Source organism: Nelusetta ayraudi, unplaced genomic scaffold (genome assembly GCF_046127955.1).
Source record: "Nelusetta ayraudi isolate G7.1 ecotype Tasmania unplaced genomic scaffold, CSIRO-AGI_Nayr_v1 ptg000070l, whole genome shotgun sequence".
In the NCBI taxonomy this organism is placed as follows: domain Eukaryota; kingdom Metazoa; phylum Chordata; class Actinopteri; order Tetraodontiformes; family Monacanthidae; genus Nelusetta; species Nelusetta ayraudi.
Window position 1 is genome coordinate 7,445,540 of NW_027466120.1, and position 24,396 is coordinate 7,469,935.

The 24,396-nt window shown below is 47.0% G+C and overlaps 1 protein-coding gene across 1 annotated transcript in view; it reads right to left on the reverse strand.

The window, feature by feature from the left end:
- The window catches only part of plxna2 (plexin A2), a 138,764-nt gene extending 115,070 nt beyond the window's left edge, over positions 1–23,694 (reverse strand). Inside the window, exons 1-2 of the mRNA XM_076041900.1 lie at positions 22,362–23,694; positions 17,432–17,614 (exon numbers count right to left, since the gene is read on the reverse strand). Of these exons, the coding sequence (XP_075898015.1) occupies positions 17,432–17,614; positions 22,362–23,561 (1,383 nt within the window). The 5' untranslated portion in view covers positions 23,562–23,694. The remainder of the gene's footprint in view (positions 1–17,431; positions 17,615–22,361) is intronic.
- Between the last annotated feature and the right edge of the window lie 702 nt (positions 23,695–24,396).

The window sequence follows — 24,396 nt, forward strand, 5'->3', positions numbered from 1 at the left end:
TTCACTTTGTGTGTTTTTGTCGCACTGTACAGTGCACTGTGCAGTGTGCATTGGCTGTGAAGACAGATGTCAATGTCTTAGTTCTTTATGTCCAATTTAATTCCCTTCTTCTTTTGCCAACACTGGAAGGCAGCAGGAGACGACGGGAAGACTAACGTTGACTGTGCACCTCACTGCCGTTTTCCAGTCCGTGTGCGCGCGCGCGTGCGTGTCTGTGCCGGGCGTGAACCTTGCGCTTGTCTGTTTCACTGGCAGGCAGATTTCAATATTCCCTTCCCCCGAACAATGGAGCCAATCAGCTCAGTGGATCGTGGCTGATTAAAAGATGAGCTGATCTGTAGGAGCGAGTGCGTCGCCGCCGTATCTCACCGCCAGCGCCCCGCGCCACCGCTCAGACACGGATTCAACACCTTCGTCCCTTGTTCCTGCGGACGCAGGACTTTGAGCGAGCAGCCGGCTCCTCTGCGAGCACGAGGAAAAAAGATGCAATTCGCCAAAACAACCCCCCGCCCCCGACACACACACACCTCCTCCCTCACCTACAAGAACGAAATAAATTAAATAATAATCAGTGCCTTCCCATCTTGATAGCCACGAAAGCCGTGAGCCGAACAGCGAGCCCAGGGTGAGACGGTGCTATTTTCAATCCCCTCTGCAGAGTGAACAGAGGGAAAGAAGTGTGAAGAAGGGTAATGAGCTAGTTAAGGTGGCAGTAAATGTCATTTCTCCACTGGCAGACCCTCGGGCTGCGGCGCTGCAGCTCCAGGCCATTACCTGGCCGCGGACACGTGCAGCTTGCCTCAGCAGTTTACTGCCCTGCCTGGCATTTACAGACAGGGGAAAAAAAGGGGAAGAAAAAAAAGTGTGAAAAAAGTTTTCTTTTTTTTTAAAAAGAGAAAGAGCGAGAGAACTGTACACACAAGGTAATACCATAACTCCGGCACATTACGTCCAAAGGGTAAGTGGATGGCGCGGAGAAAAGACACGCTCCTTGGTCGTTTTTAATCTTCTTTCTATTGACAGGAAGTGTAATGAGTAAAAAGCTTTTCTGGCTGCTTTCCACTCAGGTGTTGCCTGCGGTCCGCTCGCTCTGACCTTTAGTAATTTATTCTAGATTCCATCTGGAAGGATTGGGTGTCCAAAATGGATTACGGGGGACTTTAGTGCAAAGTAAACAAGGACGAGGTTTTGAAAGTGTCTCCAAGTTAGTCGTGAATAAACGGCAGCCGGAGGGGGGCGGCGGCAGAGGCCGGGCGTCCGTCCGCGAGCGGCCACCTAATTAATTGCCTTGAGCAAAAAAAAAGAAAAAAAATGGAAATGGAGTCAGCGTCCGCTCGGGTTGCAAACACATCTTTACACGCTCCGTCTCTGAGGAACAGAGCGACTGATACTTGACCTGTGTCAGAAGATTTAAGGGCATTGTCAGTGTCGCAGCGTGTTTTATTTTCCCTGGATCCTTTTCCAGTCGAGCGTCGACTGAACAGCAGCTGGCCGACTCAAAACTCAGACAGTCGTTTTTTTTCCCTTTTTTTTTTTCTCAAAGCCAGACTTACGGCTTTAAAACTACATGCAAAATCAAACCATAAATTCTTGAGAAGTTTACTTCACCCTTGATACTGATCTGATGTTTGGATTTGTTGGTTGACTTTTGATCATGCAAGACTTTTATTATTATGATATATTTTTTGAGGTTGTGCTTGGCAGGAACAGAAAAGCCAGCAGTTTAACAGAGAAAACATACAACAGGAAAAAGTAAAGTACACATGCACATTTTGCACTCCTAAAACGTCGGATTCACGCAGGGGACCATTCGCTCCGCTTCTCTGAAAGGTGAGCCGCCGCGCTCTTCCTCCGCTCTCCCAGGAGCTGAAACAAATAAACTTTCTACCGGCTTAAAAACACAGCCGGGGGCTCTTCAGGATTTAAATAAACTCTAGCGCTGCTTCCCACTGCTTTCAATGCACCTCTGGGTCCAGCGTATCGAGTCAGGCTGCTGCCCCATATGGTCCCCGCTGGATTAGGCCGGCCGCATAATGGTGAGGCCCAGGGAACCATTAAAAACCCATTAATTGTGAATCTTAAAGATCCTCGTGGCAACGATATGCTAATATTTCTCCGGAGCCAGTGGAGCTCACGGTGCAGGGAGCGAGGAGGGGAGAGGAAGGGAGAGCTTGGTTCCAGGTTGCCGTCTCTCTATGCCGAGCAGCCACTTGTCGGGCACACACACACACACACACACACACACACACACACACACACACACACACACACACACACACACACACACACACACACACACACACACGCACGTACAGACACACACATGAAAAAAAAACAAAAAAACGTTGGGGTGAGCGCTGGATCGGAGACGAAAGAAAAGAGGGAGAGAACTACAGGCGGCGCAAACAAAGAGGTCAGCCTAGCGGAAAACACCCAGTCCGACGCTGGAGTGACGCCGCTCAACTTGGTCGGGTTAGCACCAGAGCGGTGGAGGTCTCCGCAGCCAACCGGGCCGAAGGGTGAAAAGAGAGCGGCGGAGGGACAGATGGCGTGACGAAACCAAGGAAAACACAAATAGAAAATCTACTGATTTGAAATCTAATGCCATCTGCATATCTTTTCCATCGCTCGGCATAATAAAAGCCGCCGCCGGCATTTTATTATGCCCGGTGGCCCGGTGGCAGCAGGGGGGGGGGCAGGGAATTTCTGCTTATCTCCGCATTCCTCCGCGCGGCGCAGCGGATGGGAGGAACATTAGACGGGCTAAGTCCCCGGCAAGCAGATTAACCAGAGGCAGCCAGGGGAGCAGAGCACAGATTTGGGATGCATTGCCCAAAATAAGATTGGAGCTTTTCACTGGCAATTACTCACAGTATACATTTCAATGCATAACCCCCGATTGCGGCCGACGCTGCCCCGGCTCTGAAAGGAGACTTTGACTAAGCTGAGTCTTGTCGCCGCACCAGAGGCTTACAGTCCGTTTCCAGCCCAACAGAGCCTGAGCTGGGAATACAACACACACACACACGCACGCACGCACACACACAGCGCTCCTCTCCCTTGATTTGTTCTGAAGCCGGGCTACACTTGTTATTCACAGGGAGCCACTTGTTTATGATGTGGACGACGTCATTACTTCAATGTGTAGTCGATGCGTCACATCGCGACCCCAACACCAAGAATCCGAACATGGACGCCGATAAATGGCCGAGAAATTGCGGAGAAATTAAACATAGAGTCCCGGCCAGGCAGGCGAGCGCACTGTGACTCATCTCCAAGCAAATATATATGTGTGTGTGTATGTGTACACATATACAGTACATACATACAGACAGACAGACAGACAGACAGACAGACAGACAGACAGACACACACACACACGCACACACACACACATAATATATAAATCTAGCCTGGTGATGACGATGATGACAGGGGGGAGACCGGACTTGTCATCTTCCTGTTTGGCCCTGGGGAGGCCAGGTGTCCCGCTTTAATAAAGGCATGTGGACTCTAACGTAGGTTAATGAGGTGCCCGGGGCCCCAGAGGAGAAAAGCATTATAGCCTGTATCCCTTCTCATCCCTTCATCCCACCATTTATGTCAAACCCTGAGAGAGAGAGAGAGAGAGAGAGAGAGAGAGACCGCAGGAACAAAAGGAGGATGTGGCGGAACGGAGGCAGAGGTGCGAAACACACAGAGCAAAGGAACGGAAACGCAACAAACGGAGCCAGAAAGAAATCCAGGTCTGCCAGCTTTAAAAAAAAAAACACACACACAAAAAAAAAAAACAATTAAGGCCTGGATGAGCTTCACTGTAAAGGTTCCACTTGCCAAGCGAGGCCCCAACAGTGAATGGGAGCTCGGCGAGAGCGCAGCTAATCAGAAACAGATTTTCTACGACAACAACCCAAACCACACACACACACACACACACACACACACACACACAGGCACACAGGAAAGTCGACACTTTATATATTAAAGCCTGTGGAAATATCAAATTGTAATGAGAGGGGCGGCTTAAAGCCACAGATGGGCTGGAAAAGGGGCCGACAGAGAGGGAGGCGATATGACGGCGAGGGAAGGAGCGCTCGGGAACGCAGCCTTGTCTCTGTTAGGTCTGTTTCATGGATGTATTATTTATTTTTTAATTTTTTATTTTTTTTCCCCTTGTCCGGTCTGGCCATAATGACAAGCAGAAGTGTCTCTGAATGTCTATGATGGCTGAAAGATTTTATTCTCAGAGGGAGATCTTGAGAGTGTGAGCCACATGGGTCGTTTCAGGGGCTACCTCGAGATAGATAGGGATCTATCCGAGATCATGGATGTATTATAAGAACTGGATACTGGACTGGCAAAACTGCGGCGCGGAAAAACATTCCCCCAGTGGCCGCTCGAGGTACTGCGGCCAAAAACCCCATTCGGCCCAAAAATCATTTTTTCTTTAGACTGCAACACAAAGAAACTTTAAAGCGGCTGACGGGACGGCTGCGACATGACACAGAAACACGGTTCATAATAATGAATCTTCTAGATTTTGAAGTCCTGGAATTTTATCTAAAAACAAACTATAAAGGTCACACGTCGCACGTGCCGTACTGTGACTCGGCTCGTTCTGATTGGCTGATGCGCAGCTCCATTGAAATGAATGGGGCGCCATGTTGGATTCAGGGGGTTCTGGTCTGTTTCAAGAGGCTGTGTTGTGCGGCGGCACTTTGTCGTTCCGTTGCAGTATGGCCCTTTTTGCTCAGCGGCATTTTTTCCCCCCCCGTCAACTGTGAAGTGAGTCCATCAAGCAGGCCACCTTTCAAACGCAAATGTGGCCGCATGCTCCGCTGAGACGCTGCCAAAGTGCAGCAAGCGTGTGACGTGATACTGTGTGTGTTCGCGTTCGCGTGCGGGGGGAGGGGTGCTAAAAATAAAGGATAGTGACGGTAGGAGAAAAAAAAAATCACCGGCTGAAAAAGATGAGAGGCCGAGGCGAGGGGGGGGGGGGAGATGAGTAAAGATAGAGGGTAAGAATAGAAAATCAGAGGGAGGTGGAGGAGGAGGAGGAAGAGGAGGAGGAGGAGGTGCGACCAGGTCCTACATTCCAGCCCTGATCCTGTATAAACCCTGTTCCTTACTGACGGATCTGATATGGAAATAAGAGGCCAGATGGGGGCTTCCCCCGGCCTTATAAGGGATTGAAGTCAGGCTGAGGGACGGATCACGGGTGAGGAGCTGCGGAGGAGGAGAGAGCAAGAGGAGCTGCGTTTCCATGACCCCCAGAATTGCGCAAAACTTAAATATCACAATAGAAAACTGGTGATGGAAACTTGGAAAAGACTCTCAAATGTGACTAAAAGGTTTTGATGCTCTTATAAGGTGTTTTTTTTAAAATGTATAAATATAGAACTATAGGGCAAAAGTGTCATAGAGACACTTTTTCTTCATTTACATGTCACAGGATGTGACGTAAGGGGTCACGTGACCAGTTCACTGACCAGTGAAAATGCTACGTTATGTTTGGACGGAGGAGGAGACAAATTATTTGTTTTGCAAGTCATGAAAGAGAAAAATGTAACAACCATTCTTGACAGCAAACAACATGGAAATGCAGATCTATCGCGAAATGTTTTGGACCTCCATCCTCCTCATAGTGGGGTCTCGTGGGACGATGACTTTACGAGGCACACAGATTATGCGCTTCACACCGTTCAATGGAAACACCTGCAAATCGCAATTGTACTTTGTTGAAATTTTAGAAAAATCACTTTTTTTGTAAACGCAGGTGGAGACGTGAGCAGGGTCTGAGGAAACACAAAATGAAACGAAAAGTTGATGTTTAGGGTTGGGGAAGCTGGAGACAACGACGGAAGGCAGCCGCAGAGCGATGATGATTATTAAACGGGAACGGAGACGCAGAATCCGACGAGCGTGCAAGCGTGATTCTTTTCCTTTTTTTTGTTTTTTCTTAAAGACAACTTTAGTTTTTCCCGCTCCTCTGATATTGTTTCACTGATCTTTAGCGTCTCAAGGGTGCACTCATCACCGCTCCAGAGCAGAAGCCATTTCCTCCCCACAATACAACTCAGTGGTAGAACTGATCCTGCCAATATTAAACTGAGGCAAATTCCCGAGGTGAAACTTCGCTGTCTCTTCTTCTTATTTTTCTTACTGGCAGAAAGACCGCAGAGCTAAAACACAGAAACTGGCTGTGATTTCCATTCACGCATTCAGCCCCTGTTCGAGCCTCGCATTATATTCAATTCAGAGCCTCTCACTTTATTAACATGCTAAAGTACAGCAGCGGAAGCCGACCGACCTGCTGAGGAACCTGATCGGCTGCACTTTGTTCAAGTGACGTCTCGTTTAATAAGGACGGCGCTCGCAGCGTGGCGCAGACCCCAAACACCGGGCTATCCGCTTCCAGCCCATCCAGCACACCTTCCCACGCAGCCCCCCCGGCTCCGACTCCACTCGCAGTCAAAACACGACGTAGCCAAATGTTCGGCCAACCTCGACGACCCGGGCTCATTATGGGCTGGGGGGGAAGAGGGGGGAACTCATGACACAAGTGTTTTCTCCTGTCCTAATCACTTGGAAGGCAAAGAGCTCCCCCCAGCCACCCCTGTCTCCCCTGAGAGCGCACGTGTGGTGCACGCATTGGCGGGCATGCACGTCCGCACGCGTGATGAAACAGTCTTGAAATAGACCGAAACGCGTCGTGGCGCTTTTTGAATGTATGATCAAGGGAGTTTTTTTTTCTGAACAAACTCGCTCATACAAATAAGTGGGTAGCGACTTAAATGTGCAAAGAACAGTTTGTCGTCGGCGCACACAAACCATGTGCAGTGCGGTTTGTCTGCAAAAAAAAAAAAAAAGATATTAAAAATCGACGACGACGACGACGACGAGGCAATTCTTTTGGCGTGCGAGTCTTTGAAAGTACAAACGGAACAGATGTAACACGACAACGTCGACGTCGGTTAGCTAACACAGGACAGATGAAGCCAGGCTGGTGTTCATGAGTAAAAAAAAAATAAATAAATTAGTGTTGTTGGCAAACCCTGCTGTGAGCCCATCGCATCGCCACCTCTCCGCCCTTGACCGCTAATCAAATGTGACGCAGTGCACCTATGTCACCAGGCATGGCGCTGCCTCGGCCTTGACCCTTGGCTCTAGACAGAGGTACCAGGGGCGCAGATCATGTTTTCCCAACCGCTAACCATTATGGTTTAATGAAAACCAGCAGTGGCTGTGCTGACCCGCGGCTGAAAGAGGCCTCGGGCTCTTTGATGTCGTGACCTTGTTAATGCCCTCTTGGTGGCCTGCCATTGGGCTTTTTTTGGCATCACTGCTACAAAATTGCCAACATGTTCACAGTGTTTTGCCCCCCCGCCCCCTGTGTTCACCTGCCCCTTTCTTTTGTGTTGCAATCTTTCTGTTAGAATTACTAAAGTCTGCATGTGATGTTATTTTGTTTTTCACTATTTTTCATTTTGGACTCCCATGGAACTCTTCTGCACAATTGATTATCTCAGAATGTCTGAGATCTACAGAGCAGTATATTTAAATGTGCCAGATTTTTTTGTTTGTTTGTTTTAAATAGGATCCTACAAACAAAGAAAAGTGTAGCGTTGAAAGCAGGGATACAAACATGTTGAACGATGTGAGACTACAAATGCAGAAACAGGAGCCCAAATTATTGCAGTATCCATGCTAGCAGGAACGCTGAACTTTTAGCTGACAGACTCATGCTGACAGCTCAGTATCATGACAGCATGATAGGCCATGTGTGAATGTGTGAGTGTGTGTGTGCATGTGTGTTTGCATGAGTGAGAGAGAGAGAGAGAGAGAGAGAGAGAGAGAGAGAGAGAGAGAGCGTGGGAGGTAGGGGGAGAGAGAGAGAGAGAGAGAGAAGAGAAAAAGAAGTGAGGGGCAGGTAAAGGCCGAGTAAGTGTAAATTACCGGTGACTTGGGATATTATTGCACGCTATTAGCACTGTATCACTGTTCATTAGGGTGATGGCTTGCCTGGGTTGTTTGACAGCTCAGCAGTGGGAGTGCAAGAGACAGATTGCGGGAGGAAGACGCACGGAGAGCGCTTGTAAACAGGAGTGTGTGCGAGCGAAGCAAGACAGATGTCCTACTAAATGTTGCAAGAAGACAACAGGGAAATGCTACAATACTATAAATCCTAACTCTTTATTGTCGTGGCGCACAACAACAAATAACCTGATGATGGTGTGGTTTCAAAACGCATATATCAGAGCGGCGATTCGTCCCCAAAGCGTCTCGTCAGTGCGCGTGTGATGGTGCAAATACATTAAACGAGGCTGGCACCCGGACAAGCTGAACTCCAAAGGCTCTGATAACGGCTGCCGTCTTGTATGAAGTCAGAGACAGAGGGAGCAGTAAAGCTGTCTCCCTATCAGACGGGAACATTAGTAGCTGTCACACTCTGTTTGCCGCCGCACAGCAAAACAGTTTGGTATATCATCAAAGCCAAAACAATTCGCATTTGTGAGATCTGTTGGCACTGAACCACTTGAAAACGCTCCAGAAATGAGGGTACGCATTAGCATGATGAGAGGAGCGCTGCACTCATTGCTTAAGCAATCTAAACTTATTATGCGCGCCATCAAACGCATAAACAATCCATGTTTGGGGTTTCTCTTCACTTTGTAATGCCCCTAATGAGCGCGATCATTATGATACAAGTAAAACTGGGGAAATGTATTAATAGCATCAAAAAGATTGCGCCTGTTGTGGGTCACTGTTCGGGTTTGTCTCGAGTTCTGCAAAGTAATTGTTTGCACTAACTGCCCTTATGTCCTTCCCCATTCCCCTTTTTATCTAATTTTGGGCCACTCCGGCATTAATGAATTGGCTAATCACGGTTATCTGGCCCATTCAAGTGCTTTGTAAGGCAAATCAATAACACTTGGCACTAAGCCAGTCATCCACTTTGACAGACATTGCCTGCTAATGTATTTCTGTTTTTTTTTTTTGTTCCATGCTAGAGATGTTTACTTGTGCACACAGTGTGTCTGTGTGCATGCACTCACAGGCGCTCGTGTGTGTGTGTGTGTGTGTGTGTGTGTGTGTGTACGCCTCAGCAAGGTCAGTGGGGAAATTGAAGCAGGAGGATGAAAAAGCCGTGTTCCATTCCAGCTGGCAACTCCGAGGACAAAAGTCAAGCACTGAGTACTTAAAGTTCATTTGACAGAAAAAGATATTTTCCCTGATTGGTTGTTCCGCTGGAAGTCTTCCGAGCGCCGAGACTTTACCTCCGGCGATAAAAAAAAAAAGAAAAGAAAAGAAAATACATAAAAAAAAAATAACAAGGCCTACCCCTGTATTACTCTGTTTCGGCAGAAGGAGATCAATAACATCAACGCCACAGCTGATAAGAATTTCTATGAATTTCAAATGCTCTCCCTGCGGTGCAAACGCTGGCTGCAGAGCAGAAAGGAATACTGTTAAGCTGCAAGGCCTAACCTTCCCCACATCCTCCGCATATTGCTTCGGACATGCTGCCTTTTGTGCTTCCGGCGGCTGCTGAACATCAGATTTCCACGATACAGAAATATGATTTTCTTTAGCTTAAGAGAGAGAAACGTATTAACTGTTGTTTAATCTTCCAACCAAACCGGGAAGACATGGATTTGGATGCACCGCAACGCTTGATGTGGTTTTCCCACTCGTAATGCCACTGCCACTCCTAACATTGGGGATAAAACCACACAGTGCACAGCCACAGGCGTAGTATAATTCACAGTCTCTGGATGTGGGCAATAGTAAAAGGCAGAGCCAATCTCTTTCCTTCAAAGTGCTTCCAAACATGAGCAAATTTTCATGGGAAAAGTGAAGCGTCTGTCATTGAGGGATGTTGAAGGCGAGTCGGCAGTATAATATGCTGGGGAAAAACACAGCAGTGCTCTTTCAACACACACAGTCTCTGGTGAAAAGTGCCTCTAATCAACAATCATGGTTTAATTAAGCTCACTCATTAAGCTCAGTCCAATTACGGGACTCGACAGTGTGATTTGCTTTCTGCTGAAAAAAAAAAATATATATATATACAACAACAAATAAATAGATAAATAAAGAGGCACAACGACAACAGTGCTAATAGATCAAGTAAAGTTTTCCACGGTAGAAAAAAAAAGAGGCTGCGATGCGACAAACTAATGAATAAACAGAGCAGCATATTAATGGACATATGCGACTGTCTTTTTAGTCTTGTGGGATTTTTTTTTCTTCTTTGGCACAGATGCATTATGCTGCATATCTTCTGGCAAAATGAAGCTTACATGTGTAAAAAACCCATCTGCAGTAAAAAAAAAAAAAAAAGAGAGAGAGAGAAAAGAAAAGAAACAGCGTGCCGTGCGAGTGTTTGCGTCTCGCTTGTTTGTTCGATAATGAGAAAAGAGCGAGCAGTTTGAGAGAGGCAGCAACAGAGAACTGTTTGAATGTGATTAATGAGATCACTGCAGGCTAGGCTGGGTCACTGGAACAGTCTAAGGAGGCAACGGAGGCAGACGACAAAAAAAAAATAAAAACAAAAAATCCCGAGGTGGGTGAGAGACTGAGAGGAATGTGGTGGAAAAGAAAGAGAAAATGAGAGGGGACAGTCGGTTGGCTGACCAGGCTGCGTTTAACTCACTGCTGTGAAAAGAAAGAGGGGAAGAGACACGGAGACGAGCAGAGAGAGGAGACGGAATGGATCAGAGACACTAAGGGGGGGGTGGCAGATATAAGGCTAGGATGAATAGAGCGGCAGGGGCTCTCCGTCTTCCTCTGGCCCTTTTAACAGCGACGGCTTCAGAGACGGCCGGCCGGCTCAGGTCTGCCAGGCAGAGGAGCAGCACGAAGGAGAGCAGCATGAAAGACGCAGCCAGCCAGCCAGCCAGCCAGCCAGCCAGCCAGCCAGCCAGCCAGCCAGCCAGTCAGCCAGTCAGCCAGTCAGCCGCCACCTGGGGCCGCCGCTGGACGCCTCTTCATCTGGACCTGGCGGGTTAGGGGGGGGGTCGAGAAGCGAGTGGGAGGACGGGTCAAGTGGAGGCCGGGGGGTTCCGAGAGGTCGGGCGGACGTCCTGCCAGGCCCAACCAGCAGCTATCAGCTCAGCAGCAGCGGCGGCGGCGGAGGGATTTTAATTAAAGCCCGCGGCAGCGACTTTTTAAAACACACCCACAGACTGCGTCAGACAAATCCGAAAACACACAAAGCTGTCAGCGGTCCAATTTGGTGTTAAAATAAAATGATTTTGTTGAGAAGAAGACAAAGTATTGGCAAGCCTGGGGCTGTGCTGACACTCTGAGTTTAGACCACCCTCACAAGCACTCCATGCAGCGCAGAGGGAAAAAAAGCATTCTCGATGCAACTTCACAGAATTTCAAGATATTTATCAGTCTACATGTTTACTACTAGGGTGAGGGAGGGAGGATGAATCACTGCATCTCCAGAGACCAGGTAATAAGAAAAAGACAATTTACCTCAGTCTGAAGGCTGCTGGTGAGACACTGGTGCTTGTCCATGTTATTTTTTGTAACTTAATCTTAAATGTAAGTTCCTGGCTTTATAACTAGGTGCGCTAGGGAAAAACGAAAAAGAAGGCCGTCTACTAGCGGAGACAAGCGCCTCACAAAAGGATGCAATTATTTGTTATGTGGGTTTAATTGCGCGACGCAATTCAATCTGAAGCGCGGCAATGACGGACGTCGTCGTCGTCGTCCGAGGTGTTCAGAGGGAAAAATAACAATTTGGGAGAGCGACGACTGGAAGGAAATTTCACTCGGTGGCAAAAGCATTCGCTTGTAATTGTATTTCCTTCTTTTAATGTTGGTTAATGCAAGTCACGTTGGGACAATGGCTACGATTGATAAAGCCATTAAAATGGCTCCCATTAAAAATAATGACTCTTTTTTTCTTTTTTTTTTTTGTTTGCTTGTAGGTATTGCTGCGAGGTCCAGTGTGTACATTGTTGAAGGTAGCCCAAATTACAGTGCATTTTGTTTTTGCAATATGTATATTCTTATATATATGACAACCATTCTAAGGGTCGGAAAACCAAAATACTATTATTGTACTGCGAGTATATACTTTTATTCATGTATTCATGGGCAGTATATTAATATATTACCAATATAAAAAAAAAATCACAAATCAAGCCAAATTTTACACACTGGACCTTTAATAGATTCAAAGAGGAAGTGTCATTGACCAACTGAGAGCTGAAGCTTTTCATTAGATAACATTTTGCCTCGTGTTTTGTGATTCAAAGCGCTATTAAAGACGATTAAAGTGTGGTCGGAGAGAGTTCTTCATCTGTCATCCCTGCTTCCACCTTAAAACCTTTGCTGGCCCTGGAACAGTCGAGCAGGTGGGCCGGAGGGGCGGTGACAGGCGAGGTTCTCCATCACGCTCAGTGACCGACTGCAAAGACTCCAAACTCTCCCTGCACCTCTCGTGGGGGTGAAGCGCCGCATGAAAGAGCGGCGGAGGGCCGGCGGTGGTGGAGGGGCTCCGGCCACTTGTCCACCAGGACCCCCGTCGGAGCAGCTGCCTGCAATTACAAGCCTTTCATGTCTCTGACACTTTCTGCCCTCGGATCAGCTGCTACCCTCCGTGTCGCTGCAGCGCCGGCCGCACGCAAGTAAAAACCACACGCGCCCACTGGCTCACGTCCAAGGCGCGGCGGGCGCCAGGTGAGGGAGCCGCGTACGCCACGCTTACGTGAGCGAGTTCAACGGGACGTGTCCGGTCCTGCACCTGAGCCAGGCTTTTAAAGGCTGCGCGTTTTCTACAGCTGAGGACGTCATTCAAACCAACTGCTGATTGTTCGATGGGCCGCAATGAGTTCAAACTGGTTCAAAAGGCAACAATGTTACCAAAAACTGGAAGACGCACCGACGTCCAAGTTCATGTCCAAGTATTTTGAGGGTTAACAGCATAAAACTACGACTGATTATTTTCACGACCTGTCTTTCTAGATTAAGCTCTAATGGAAAATGAACTAGCATGTTGATAACCATGGCTATTTTTCTGTAAAATCCTACTTGTTGTTGATGAGGCATTTTTGCTGCAGTGTCTTCCACAGCTGGGCTGTCTGTCGGTTCCTTCGGCCTCTTTGTCCCAAACGGGTCCATTTTGCACTAACTAGGCTAGTTGGAGGAGCAAATCACCTTGATAAATGGTGCAAACTGGCACATCACACACAGCACCGTGAACAATGTTTGTGACTGGCAGGCAATCATATGATATATTATTATAGATTATATTTCATAATAATGATTCAACAACAATTAGATTATATTTCATAATAATAATTAAAAGATGTTTCAATTGTGTCATTTATTTATATATTTGTATTTTTTTCTTATCTTCTCTCCAATTGTCTGCAGCCCTCCTAGAACCCACTGGCGGCCTTCCAGGTGGCCACAACCCACACTTTGAAAACCACTGGCTTCGACATTTGATAAATTCATGATTAACTCTTTGTGAATGGTAAGTGCTTGTGTTGAGAGTCAGACCCAAGGTAGGTTGTGCCACCTGGGAGTGCAGCTCTTCCAACTCAGCTCTTAACCCCCGCTGCTCCATCGGCTGGGCTGGGAAAGAGGATCTTCATTTTCACTGTCTGGGACTCCACTCCATCATTAAGTAGAGGATCCTGAACGTGCCGCTGCTGAGCTGGCTTTAACCTCAGCGTTCATCTCCTGCTAGCAAGTCTTTCAACATCTCATTTTACATGTGAAGCCATGCCCTCCATCTTCATCCATATCAAAGGAAGCTTCCCATGGCTCCACATTCCCAGCAAACCAAGTCCCCTTGTGGGCTCCGTCTGTGCTCAGGCAAAAAGTGAACCACATGTGGCTCATTGCAATTAAGATGATGCAACTTGAGAGTAATGTGCATCTCCAATTAATCGCACGGCATAAACCCTTTTCTACATAGTTTGACCTCCAAGGCTGTGCAGTCTTGAGGTGGTTGTGTTCCAGCAGATACCTGGTGAGTATTCTTGTAAATGCAGGATCAGAACTTACCTCGAACACAAAGTCGTGGTCAGTGTGCTGGGAGCTTCTTGCTCCCAGCACACTGGGTGGTGTGAACGAATGTCTACCGCTGCTGACACTTGAAATTGGTTTTACTGCAACCAGGCAGAGACTCGAGAAATTGATTGTCCCCCAAGCAGCTTGAAACTGAGGTGAACGTCCGCTGCCCTCAACAATCAATCAGCGCCTCCAGTGCTACAAAATAAATAAAGTAAAGTAAAATGTATTATTACAACTTCCAAGTGCTGAGATGTGTCTCAATCTTTGAATAGAGAACAAGGCACCTTGATGACATTCTAACAGGTACATACACGGGTACACGGAACATATTTTTCAGCCAGCATTGCGTATCTCCACCAGAGGTGTCTGAAAGCCTTGTGGTCTGATTTTCTTTCATAGGATGGTGGGGCAGTAAGGGGCAGTAATCACGTCACTTCATAAAACCTCCTTTTCTGAGGTCAAGCAGCTGAATGTGGTGCTCAGAAAAGGGCACGAGTGCAACTTACTACTACACACCTGCGTATTACCCTTGTCTATACCATATGTGCTGGGAGACACGTGCATTGTGTGCACGCACATACACATGTATATTCCTCACACCCTGCTGTCTGCTATCTCCAGAACTCTCTTAACCTCTTATCCTTAATCAATCCCAACATGAGGCAGCCAAAGGCGGCCGTATCCGCCAGCACCACCCCTCCTGCACTGCCACGCTCCACCAAAGCCCAGGAAAGCAGCCTCATGCACAGGAGCCGCCTGCAAGGAAGAGTGGAAGAGGGAGGTGGAGCGGAGGAGGAGGAGGAGCAGGACTGAACAGGGAAGCAGGAGATGGAGGGCAGGGGAGAGGGGGTTCTTCGGGAAGGTAGCCAATCCAATTACAGGCAGCGGCGCAGCCCCGGTTTCTTTGGCGACACTTAATTCGCATTTCAACGGTCTCTTCCTCCGTCTCCCGATACCCTTTCCTTCTATCTTTGTACCTTTTCCTGATACATTCTCTCCATTTTGTTATCGTGCTAGACACTCGCGCACACTTTCTAAATGCGCGTCCTGCCGCATGCACACCACACAACTTACTTCCCTAATTCCCACGTCCAGTCCTGGGAGGAAAGATGTAGGAAGGAAGGAAGGAAGGAAGGAAGGAAAATGTAAAGGACTGAAAACCCCATGAAGGCATCGCATCAGCCTACAGGTGCGTCACGCTTCAATCTGAAGCCCATAGCGCCCTGATCTACATGCCTCACACAACTCTGCCGGAGCTTATCAGGCTTTCGCAGGAGAGCCGCAGCCAGAGTGCACGGGGTCATCCTATCCCCCGGCGCTGCCTCCCGACACCTGAGGGAGCCCACGGATAAGACCCTTTAATGTAAACACATACATATTTTAAATGGACTGTAACAGAGGCAGACGCCGTAACCATGTCGGCGGGCAAAGCAGCTCTCTTCCCTGTTGCTGCTGCCGTGACTTACTGTCGATTATTTATTAGCTATTAAAAAAGTAATGCCTCCCTTCCATTGTGATGCAGGCTGCCACACTAGGTGGACTCATTGTAGCTGCTCTTTTGTTTAATGCAAAGACGTGGCCGCTCTGTGCCGGCTGACTCATGTCTTTGCTTGCAAATGAGGGCTCGCCTCCGTCCAATAACGTACCTGCATGCAAATCTTGTTTTGCACGGGGGTTGCAGTGCCGTACAGTACCAAATTCGTTTTTATTTGTTGTTGGAAAGAAATAAGATTCAGCTGAGGATGAGAAACAAATGTAAACATCTGATCTGAGCTTTAAACAATGCTTTTATGTTCAAAGGGCATTATACTGAGGTTCACTCATTGTTGTGTTATCATATCAATACACATTCAACAGCAGCATATAAAAGTCTTGCACTTTGCACTCCAAACCAGCCGGCTTACATTCATCACCACTACATTTATGAATGGGCTCTTTTTTTTTTTTTTTTTGCTCAGGATATTAAATTTAAAAAGAATCCTATTCTGCTGCCATGTGGATCCGCTTGTGTAGTCAACTGAGCGACAAAGCGTCTTTTTGTGGCGGTCGCTAGACGGTGGAGCCCTTCCTTTACGTGCTCTGCTAATATCCTGGTTAATTCCGCCCCCATGTTAGCGTTACTGTGGTTACAGTCATGGCCCTCTGTGTGTACGCAGCTACAAGTCTACTTTGCATGGACTGAGGGCAGCCAGCAGCCAGTGGAGGGACACAGGAAGATAATCATGATGCTCAGGCAACAGCAACACAGTTGGGAAAACACTCCTTTCCGTCTCATCTAATTTAACCAACTAGAACAAGGTGCTCAATTATTAATCAGCTCAAACAGGGGATTACACTGAATAAATATTCTCTTTACCGCAATCTGATTGGTGGATTGATCTAATTATGGATTGATGAAGACCAAAATAATCAAAGCCAACAAATTTAGTGTTGGATTACGAAGCTTTGAGTGAACAGAAATTCCCAAAAGAGGAATCTCTCTCTAGTTTCGCTTCTGCCTCTTCCTTTTACAATCTAGCGCAGAGCTTCTGTTACTGGGAAAAGGAGGACAATACGCGTCCTTCATGGCACGGTGACTGCTGTCACTCAGACAGGAACCTCAAAGCAACAAGGAGCCCAGTGAATACTGGAAACAAATCTAACAACTAGCTGTCTAAATGTAGCTCCCAAAAAACAATCAAGATGCAAAACAAAAAAAACAAACAAATAAAAATACTCTGACACAACGTGTCTACACATAAACATGCTATTTGACTTGGAGCTACTCTCTGGAATGGTGAGAGCTGGCGAGGGGGACCAGTTCAATCAGAACCAGCAAAATGTGAGTGTCATGACCTCTAAACCCAGAGCAGTCGTGTTTCTTCCTTCTCCATCATGGCCGAGAGGAAGCTTCTGGAACACTACTGTCGTGCGGCTGGGGGTGTGAAGTCCATCGTTATTAACTGGCCAACAGCTCTTGACAGTCTTCAGCATCTGTCTTTTCTGCCCTCGACCAGAAGGTCCGGTACTTGTGCACAATTCTTTTTTTCTTTTCTTATTTTTCCTTCCAATGGACTCAGGAAGCTAGCTATTAAAATTAATGGGCCAGTGCAGGTTATTCAACACTGTAACACCGCCGCTCGCTAAGCAAGGAGCGGACAATGGCCACTGCGGTGAGCTGGCCATCGTCATTATTACCTCTCTGGCTCTCTGACAGCAGCTATTAAATATTAAGAAGGAAAGATTCCCAGTGACCACGATCGGACGGCACAGAAATAGGACCGCTTCACTGTGTCTGCGGCCCATAGATCAGTGGACCGCCTTAACCGCTTGTGCATCATCGTGATGAAGTGGGCAAAATGGTTTTTCTCCAACTAAAAGGGAGTAAGAGGGAGTTGGATCCTCCTACCTTCTTAAGACGTCCACTCTTGGTGCCGACAAAGGCGACGCAGTAGCCGTTGTAGACGTAGGAGGTGACAGAGGTCATGCGGTCGCGAGTCTCGGTGTACAGAGTGTGACCTGTGACCAGCTGAGAACCGCCGAGAGGCTGGTTGATGTCCAGGCCGCAGAAGGAGTCATCGATCGGTACCGGCTGGAGAAAAAGGAGGAAGACACAGTGAACATTATTTAAAGGTAAACATGGAGAGAAGAAAAACTAACTAAATAGAGAGAGGCTGTCACGGTCTGCTGTTTTAATGTCCCTGTTTTATTTTGTGTTTTTCTGCATTCTACTTCCTGTTCCTGTTTTCCTGCCTGATTTGTTGCCTGATGATTTTCACCTGCGTCTCGTTGTCAGTACTGCCCTTGACTGTTCTCACCTGTTTTCTGCTGCCCACTTGTAAAAAGAGTCCTCATCTCCCTTTGTCTGCACTCAGTCATTGTACTGTTCATGTTTTCGCATCCATGCCTTTGTCCTGTTTGGCTTACTCCACATCAGTACGTTTCTGTGGGTTGCTAGTTTAACTTTCAGATTTGTTTCATTTCTACCTTTGAGGGCACGTGATTTGTTTTTGTCGTTAAAATAAATAGTTTTTGTTCTTCTTCAACCCGGACTGTGTCTGCTTTTGGGTCCTGCCTCCAATGCCAACGCCTCCCCATGACAGGCAGGGGCAGAGTCACCGAGTATTATAAAAGAAGACAGCTCGTTATATGCAGAGAAGATGAAGGCGACGGAGTGAGACAGGGAAAAGATTGTCCGTCAAACTTGTGGCGGTGTCAGAGAGCATCCCAGAAGGAAATGAGGAGGCAAGAGGGGTGAGTCTGGATGAGGGAGGGAGGTCAGAGGGAGGAGCCTTCCACACACTTGCCGCCAGACAAAACATTTTTCTTTCTGTTCCACTCGGCAGTCGTGTCTCAGCCGCGGCTGACCGAGCTCCACCCTGCTCTGCCTGCGGCTCATTACCCCGGGCCTATCATCACACCTCTGCAGCAAGACACGTGTTACGTGACACGCATGAAAATAGTGACAACTGGCAAAAAAAAAACAAAGGTTCTATTATATATAAATATATACACACTACCGTTCAAAAGTTTGGGGTCAGTGACTAATTTCTGCTTTAAATTCCATTATTATGGTTTATTATGGTTTCACGGACACAACTAAGTGTGATTAGAGTACAAATGTTGACTTTTTTATTACATTAGTACACACTTCATATTCATCCTCAAAAATCCCATTCAATTTTCACATACAAGGCAACAACTGCCAAAGCCATCCCATAATGTGTTCAGCACATTCTGACTAATTTTCCTGCACTAGTCATGTTCTTAGAGCATTTCATTAGATTACTTCATGAAGCTGATTATGATGGAGTTCAAACTTTTTAACTGCAGTGTATATATGTATTTCTTTTCTAAAGCATGGTGGTGACGAACACGCAGCTTCACTCAGAGGGAGGTGGTGACTGAGAAGGAATGTGGAGGTCTTTCTGGTGGTGAATCAGGTCAGCCTGAGACATCCTGACTGGCAGTGTCCTCAAAGTGCCATGTGGAGTCAGTACAATGGACCAGCAGGCTGGACACCACCACTCCTGCCACGTATATACTGTATGCTATCGTCTCTTCCTTAAAATCTTTTTTTTTTCTTTAATTCAAGTGAATTTAAATCACCCTTGTGTCGATTGCAACGCACTCATTTGTGAACCGGTGTGATAATTCTTCCCCTCCTGTCAGGGTGACACGAGCGGACCGTGCTGAGTGACTTTCTTCACTCGAGGTTCAGCCTCTCACTGAACGCCGTGGCTGTAAAACATTTCAGGGCTGCGCAGATTTTCATAAGCCGAGTAAAAGCAATAATGCTGACAGCGAGTAATTGCCTTTGCTCTTTTGGTCACGGCCTGCAATTTGTGGCGTTTCCTTTTATTTCCTTGGCCCAAAATAGAACACAGCGCTGGAAGATGCTGCGCAGCAGTGTTAGAGCGAGAGGGGGAAAATAAATAAATAAATAAATATATATATATATATATACATATATATGTATATACATATATATACATGCATGTTAGTCTGCTTGAAAAAGTAAAAACAAAACAAAAAACTCTGTATGTACTGTAGTAATTTATCGCTTTTTAAACATAATTGCGCACACAAAGAATGCCATAATTGTGTATGAGGAAGTTCTCAACTCTGGTTTCTCTGGTTTCTAAGACTCCTCCTCCACTGGCATGCAGTGATTTCACACACGGTCTGGCGAGCTCCAGACAACTTGGTGCTGATAACATCAAGATGGTTTAGATTTTGTGTGTTTAGCACGTTTGGCTGCCAAGTAAAATCCCCCCTGACTCAACGGGCAGAGGTTTTTCTGCTGCAGCTGTTGCAAAGTTTTGTTGATGTATTGCGCCACCATCTCACAAACCTCGTGGTGAAATGTACATTCACCACGTCTCCCAAGTTTGTTTCACGTGATACAATTTACATATCTTATCTTAGCTGAGCGGGGCTGTGATAAAAATAGACTCCTATCCCTGTGCGATTAATCCTTATCAAATACGTTACAGTGCGGTTAAGCACTTAATCGAGGGGAGAGAATCTTTGTTACCCTGGTTTGCCTCAAAAGTACTTGTTAGTAACATGAATTAGTTTGCGTGCAGAAGATTTTAAAAGAGGATGTGACAGGATATCTGCTCTGGAAAGGTTCCTCCTAAGGCTCGTCATTATCAATGCTAGCTCGCCTCTCTCTCCAGAGTGGTATATTAGTCAGCGGTGGTACGAATAAGAAGCGAGGAAGAATGTTGGTCAGAAAGATACAGACACAAAAAGACACCATCACACAAAAAAAGAATCCCATCATCTGTCCTCACTCTGGAGTGACGACAGAGAAAGGTGTGAATCTCCAGATGGCAGGAGGCTGGACGGCTGGCCAATAAATCTTTGATTGGCCGCTGTGTCTGAATCTCCTGGCTCGGCTTCAGTTCCATTTCCAGCTTTAGCCTTGGCCTGGGTGTAAGTGTACACACAGTGAAATGTCTACAAGAAGGAAACGTGAGCTGGGAGCGTAATTAAGTTTCCCTGCTCCGAGCTCGCCGGCTACCTGCTGTTTGTGAAGGACTGAAGAAAAGTGCCGGGGCCGCGCGTGTAATTTAACTCAGAGACCCGGCGAGGTGGAGTTAACACAAAACACACTCTGGCGGGTCGGTCTGACCTTGACTCACCTCATTTTATTCAGACAAGGACCTTCTAAAATTACCGCACACTCAGATTTGGAGAGGGAATGATTTGAAGAAAACAAAATGTGGGGCAGAAGGACTATTTAAAGTGCAGCACGCACAGCTTGAGCTGAGGACTCAACAGCAACCTGTTAATGTTGCTGTGCCTGACTCATCCCTTTGTTGAATGCTAATTGTATAGGCTTCACTGACATCTATCTGCATAATCCTCATTACGGTAAAGATTTTATTGGATGCGCTATGGGCTTGAGGATATGGTAAGGACTAAATTGTCTTACACCTCAGCCGCTACGCACACAAAGCTTGCCTTCTCTGTGCGTAATTCCAAAGAAGAGCTGAATGCAATTTGTCGGTGCACGCAGTGAGAATCGAATGGGAGGGGCAGCCTTGCAGGTAGCGTAACGGTTGGAAACCTTGGGAGCCTGCTGACGAGCAGACCGGGGACTCGTCTGAGGAGGCAGGAAAAAATATTCTAATTTCAGCTCCGAAAGAGAGCTTCGCTAACTCAGGACTGACGCTGCTATGTATACCAGCAGCTCTCCTTCTTCCTCCTACTCTTGTTCTCGCCAAGCCGCCTTCTCAGAGTGGCTGATAAAACCAAACTGCTCTAGTTCGCGATAACATCTCCCTCCTCCTGACAATCACCCCTGACACTGTGCTAATTGGGAATTTACTGATTTTAATAAGACTGGTCAACTGGATGACCTGGGGGGATTAGTAACAAAGGGAGCCGATCTGAGGCTCTCGTCGCGAGGGAGGACAGGGATATCATTAAATTCTAAAAATACATCAATATCCATTCCATGTTTTTTCTATGCCCGTGCATTAATTTTGCACACATGCACTCACACGACACAAGAGACTAATCAAAGTCGAATCTAGTCATTAAATGCCAATATTCTCTAGTTACAATTAGCAGTTGCAGAGAGAAGACACAGAGAGGACTCAAGAAAACTGAAGCATCAAGAAACAGAATTCCACTTTAAAACATGTTGTGGGCATATGAGCTTGTACTGGAGCATAATGGTCGATTTAGAAGAAAGTGGACTGGTTTTTAATCTGTGGGAATAAACTTTCATGAGGGCACCACATGAAAGTAAAAAGCTCATTCATTATTTTCCTACTTTAAAATGGGAGTGTGGCTTTGTTTTTATGTTGCATGCCCAAAGAATATGAACATTTTCACTGGGGAAAAACACGTTTTACGCAATTAAAGACAATCTCGCAACAAAAGTTTCAGACGGTGGAGGTTTCCCCTGATCAGAGCAGCGGAACAAATTGACATAATTGCATGTTGTGTGAGAAAAGTTCGATAACAAAGTGTGCAATGCAAGGCAGTCAAAGGAACCTCCTGATGATTGCAGTGTTTATTTACACGGCAGCATACGCCCTCAAAACTTTTGAAGGCTGAGATTTCTGGGCTCATTGAGAAGCTTTTAGTCAGTGTTAAGAGTTCACAATTAATACGATTTGTTGGTTTCTTATAAGTTTTACAGTGAATTAAAAAAAAAAAAAGACTGGAATAGTTTTCCCAATTGAATATTTGTTAGTTCTTTACAAACTGGAGGATGTGCAATAACAAGTTACACTTGGATGTACTTTTATTTTTGCAAGCGGACAGTGACATTTGTGCATGTGTATGCATGCATGAAGAGGTTCAACCGTTGCACTTACTGCTTTGGTGCACTGCACATCCTTCCCAAGCAGCCAGTTGAGCTCCAGATTCCCCTCCCCCTGGTAGCAGGACTGCAGGCGCTCCTTGATTCGTGCATTGATGTCTCGAATGGTGAACACGCAGAGCGCCGAGTCGTCCGGCGGCCGGTGAAACTGCTTCTGGCCCTTCGAGAAGATGGTGAAGAGCACGTCGTCTTGGCTGCTGATGTTGAGCGAGGCGGCCAGCACGCGCCCCGGCTTGCCGAGGTGGGCCGCCTGCAGCAGACGATACTCGACTCCGTTCTTCACGCAGCCGACAGGGAGGGACACGTAGGAGTGGAACTTGCGATCGTCCTTGCAGAGGCGGACGATGCGGGAAGTGTAGAAGAGGTCGCTGGTGGATCCGCTCGATGACATGCTGTTCTCCGGTGTCTCGGGCTGGACAGTCAGGAAGTAAACAAAGCTGCCACTAGCAAACCCGTACACGTAGTAGATGTCAAAGTGGGAGACCAAAGCAAGCGTGTCTGATGGTATTTTGATGAGGGAGGACACAAAGTCAGTGTGCAATTCGTAGTCGAGCATCGCTGACGATTCAGGGTCACGGGGCAGCTTTCGACTGGAGATGGTGGGAAAGTAGTCCTGCTTTCCGTCGACTGCTGTGCCAATAAATAGGGTGCCGTCCTGGCCGTGTGAAGGCACGATGACCCCGTACATGGTCCCGGTCTGGTTGACACTCGAGAGGTAATGCTCTTTCTTGTGGGACGGCTCCACTAAGAGGAAGAGGTCATCCAATCTGAGGAGTTTGCAGACACCCTGGTAGAGGCTGCCACAGGCCAACAGTCGATTTTGGGAATAATCGATGAGGAGGAGTTTGTTGACGTTGTTGGTTGAGACAAGGGGCTCGGAGCACGGCTGGACGATCAGAGGGGGGTAGCAGGCTTTGTTGTCATCTTCCGGGCCTGTATCGTGGGAGACTAGAACGGTCAGGTTACCAGAGAGCTGGTACACACGGTTGACTGCTCCAATGTACAACGCCCCCGTGGTGTGGTGAACCGTCAGGTGGTTGAAGACCCAATCTCGGCGCTCCGGGTGAAAACTGTTGTATGTCTGTCCGCTGCATAGAGCAGGTATTGCCAAGAGCCAGAGGCCCAGAAGAGTCACTGCAGGTCCGACTTTAAGATCAGGCGATAAAGTCCTGCGTGTAGCCCGCCGGCCCTCCATGTTTAACGGGCCTACAAGAAAGCTGCCAAGGAAGCTGAGAGAATGTACCGGTGCGACAAATGGAGAAGACCTTCGCCTTTGAGTCGCTGAAGGCTCAACGTGCAGGTCAAATCTTTGCAAGGGTCTTCACATGTTTCTGGGAAAAAAGAGAAAGAACAAAGAAATGTTAGTCATCCCACTGTGACTCGCACGTCCTTACGGAAAACCGGAATGACTCAGCGGAGAAAAAAGGCTCTTCATTAGAGATTTCACAGCTTTAAAGGGTCAAGGTTCATCTTCAGCTTGGCAATGAGTTGAGAAGAAGACAAGTGGAGGATTTAAATGAGACAATTGGAGGAAGTTACAATGTGTTACATTCAAAGGAAGCTGTTGGGCTTTGCAGGGCAGTTCAGGAGAGAGGGGAAGGTTACACCAACGCAAATTAGGCGCATCTGACTCATGTTATCACTGTCGGCCGTCGCACAAAAAAGAAAGTGTTTTTCTAGAACAGGACAAAGGCTAATGCAGAAATCTCCACCAGACTCACACTTCTTTCACAGAGCTTAGTATGGAAGGCAATGACTCATCCGACTGAGATCGAGCGATAATTTATTTGGCATTATTTAAATGTCTTCGATGTTATCTTGGCACCAAACAGTACCATTTTTGTAAAATGACTTTCTGGCAGTTTCACAGTTAGACAGACAGACAGATAATAATATTAAAATACACTGCACAATGTAGGGAGACAACAATCCCTTCGCTCTTTTACGTGAAAATGTTCACAGCACCGTTTCAATCTGTCCTCACACTCCCTCCTCCCCGACCATAAATCATCTCCTGTATCTTTCAGTTT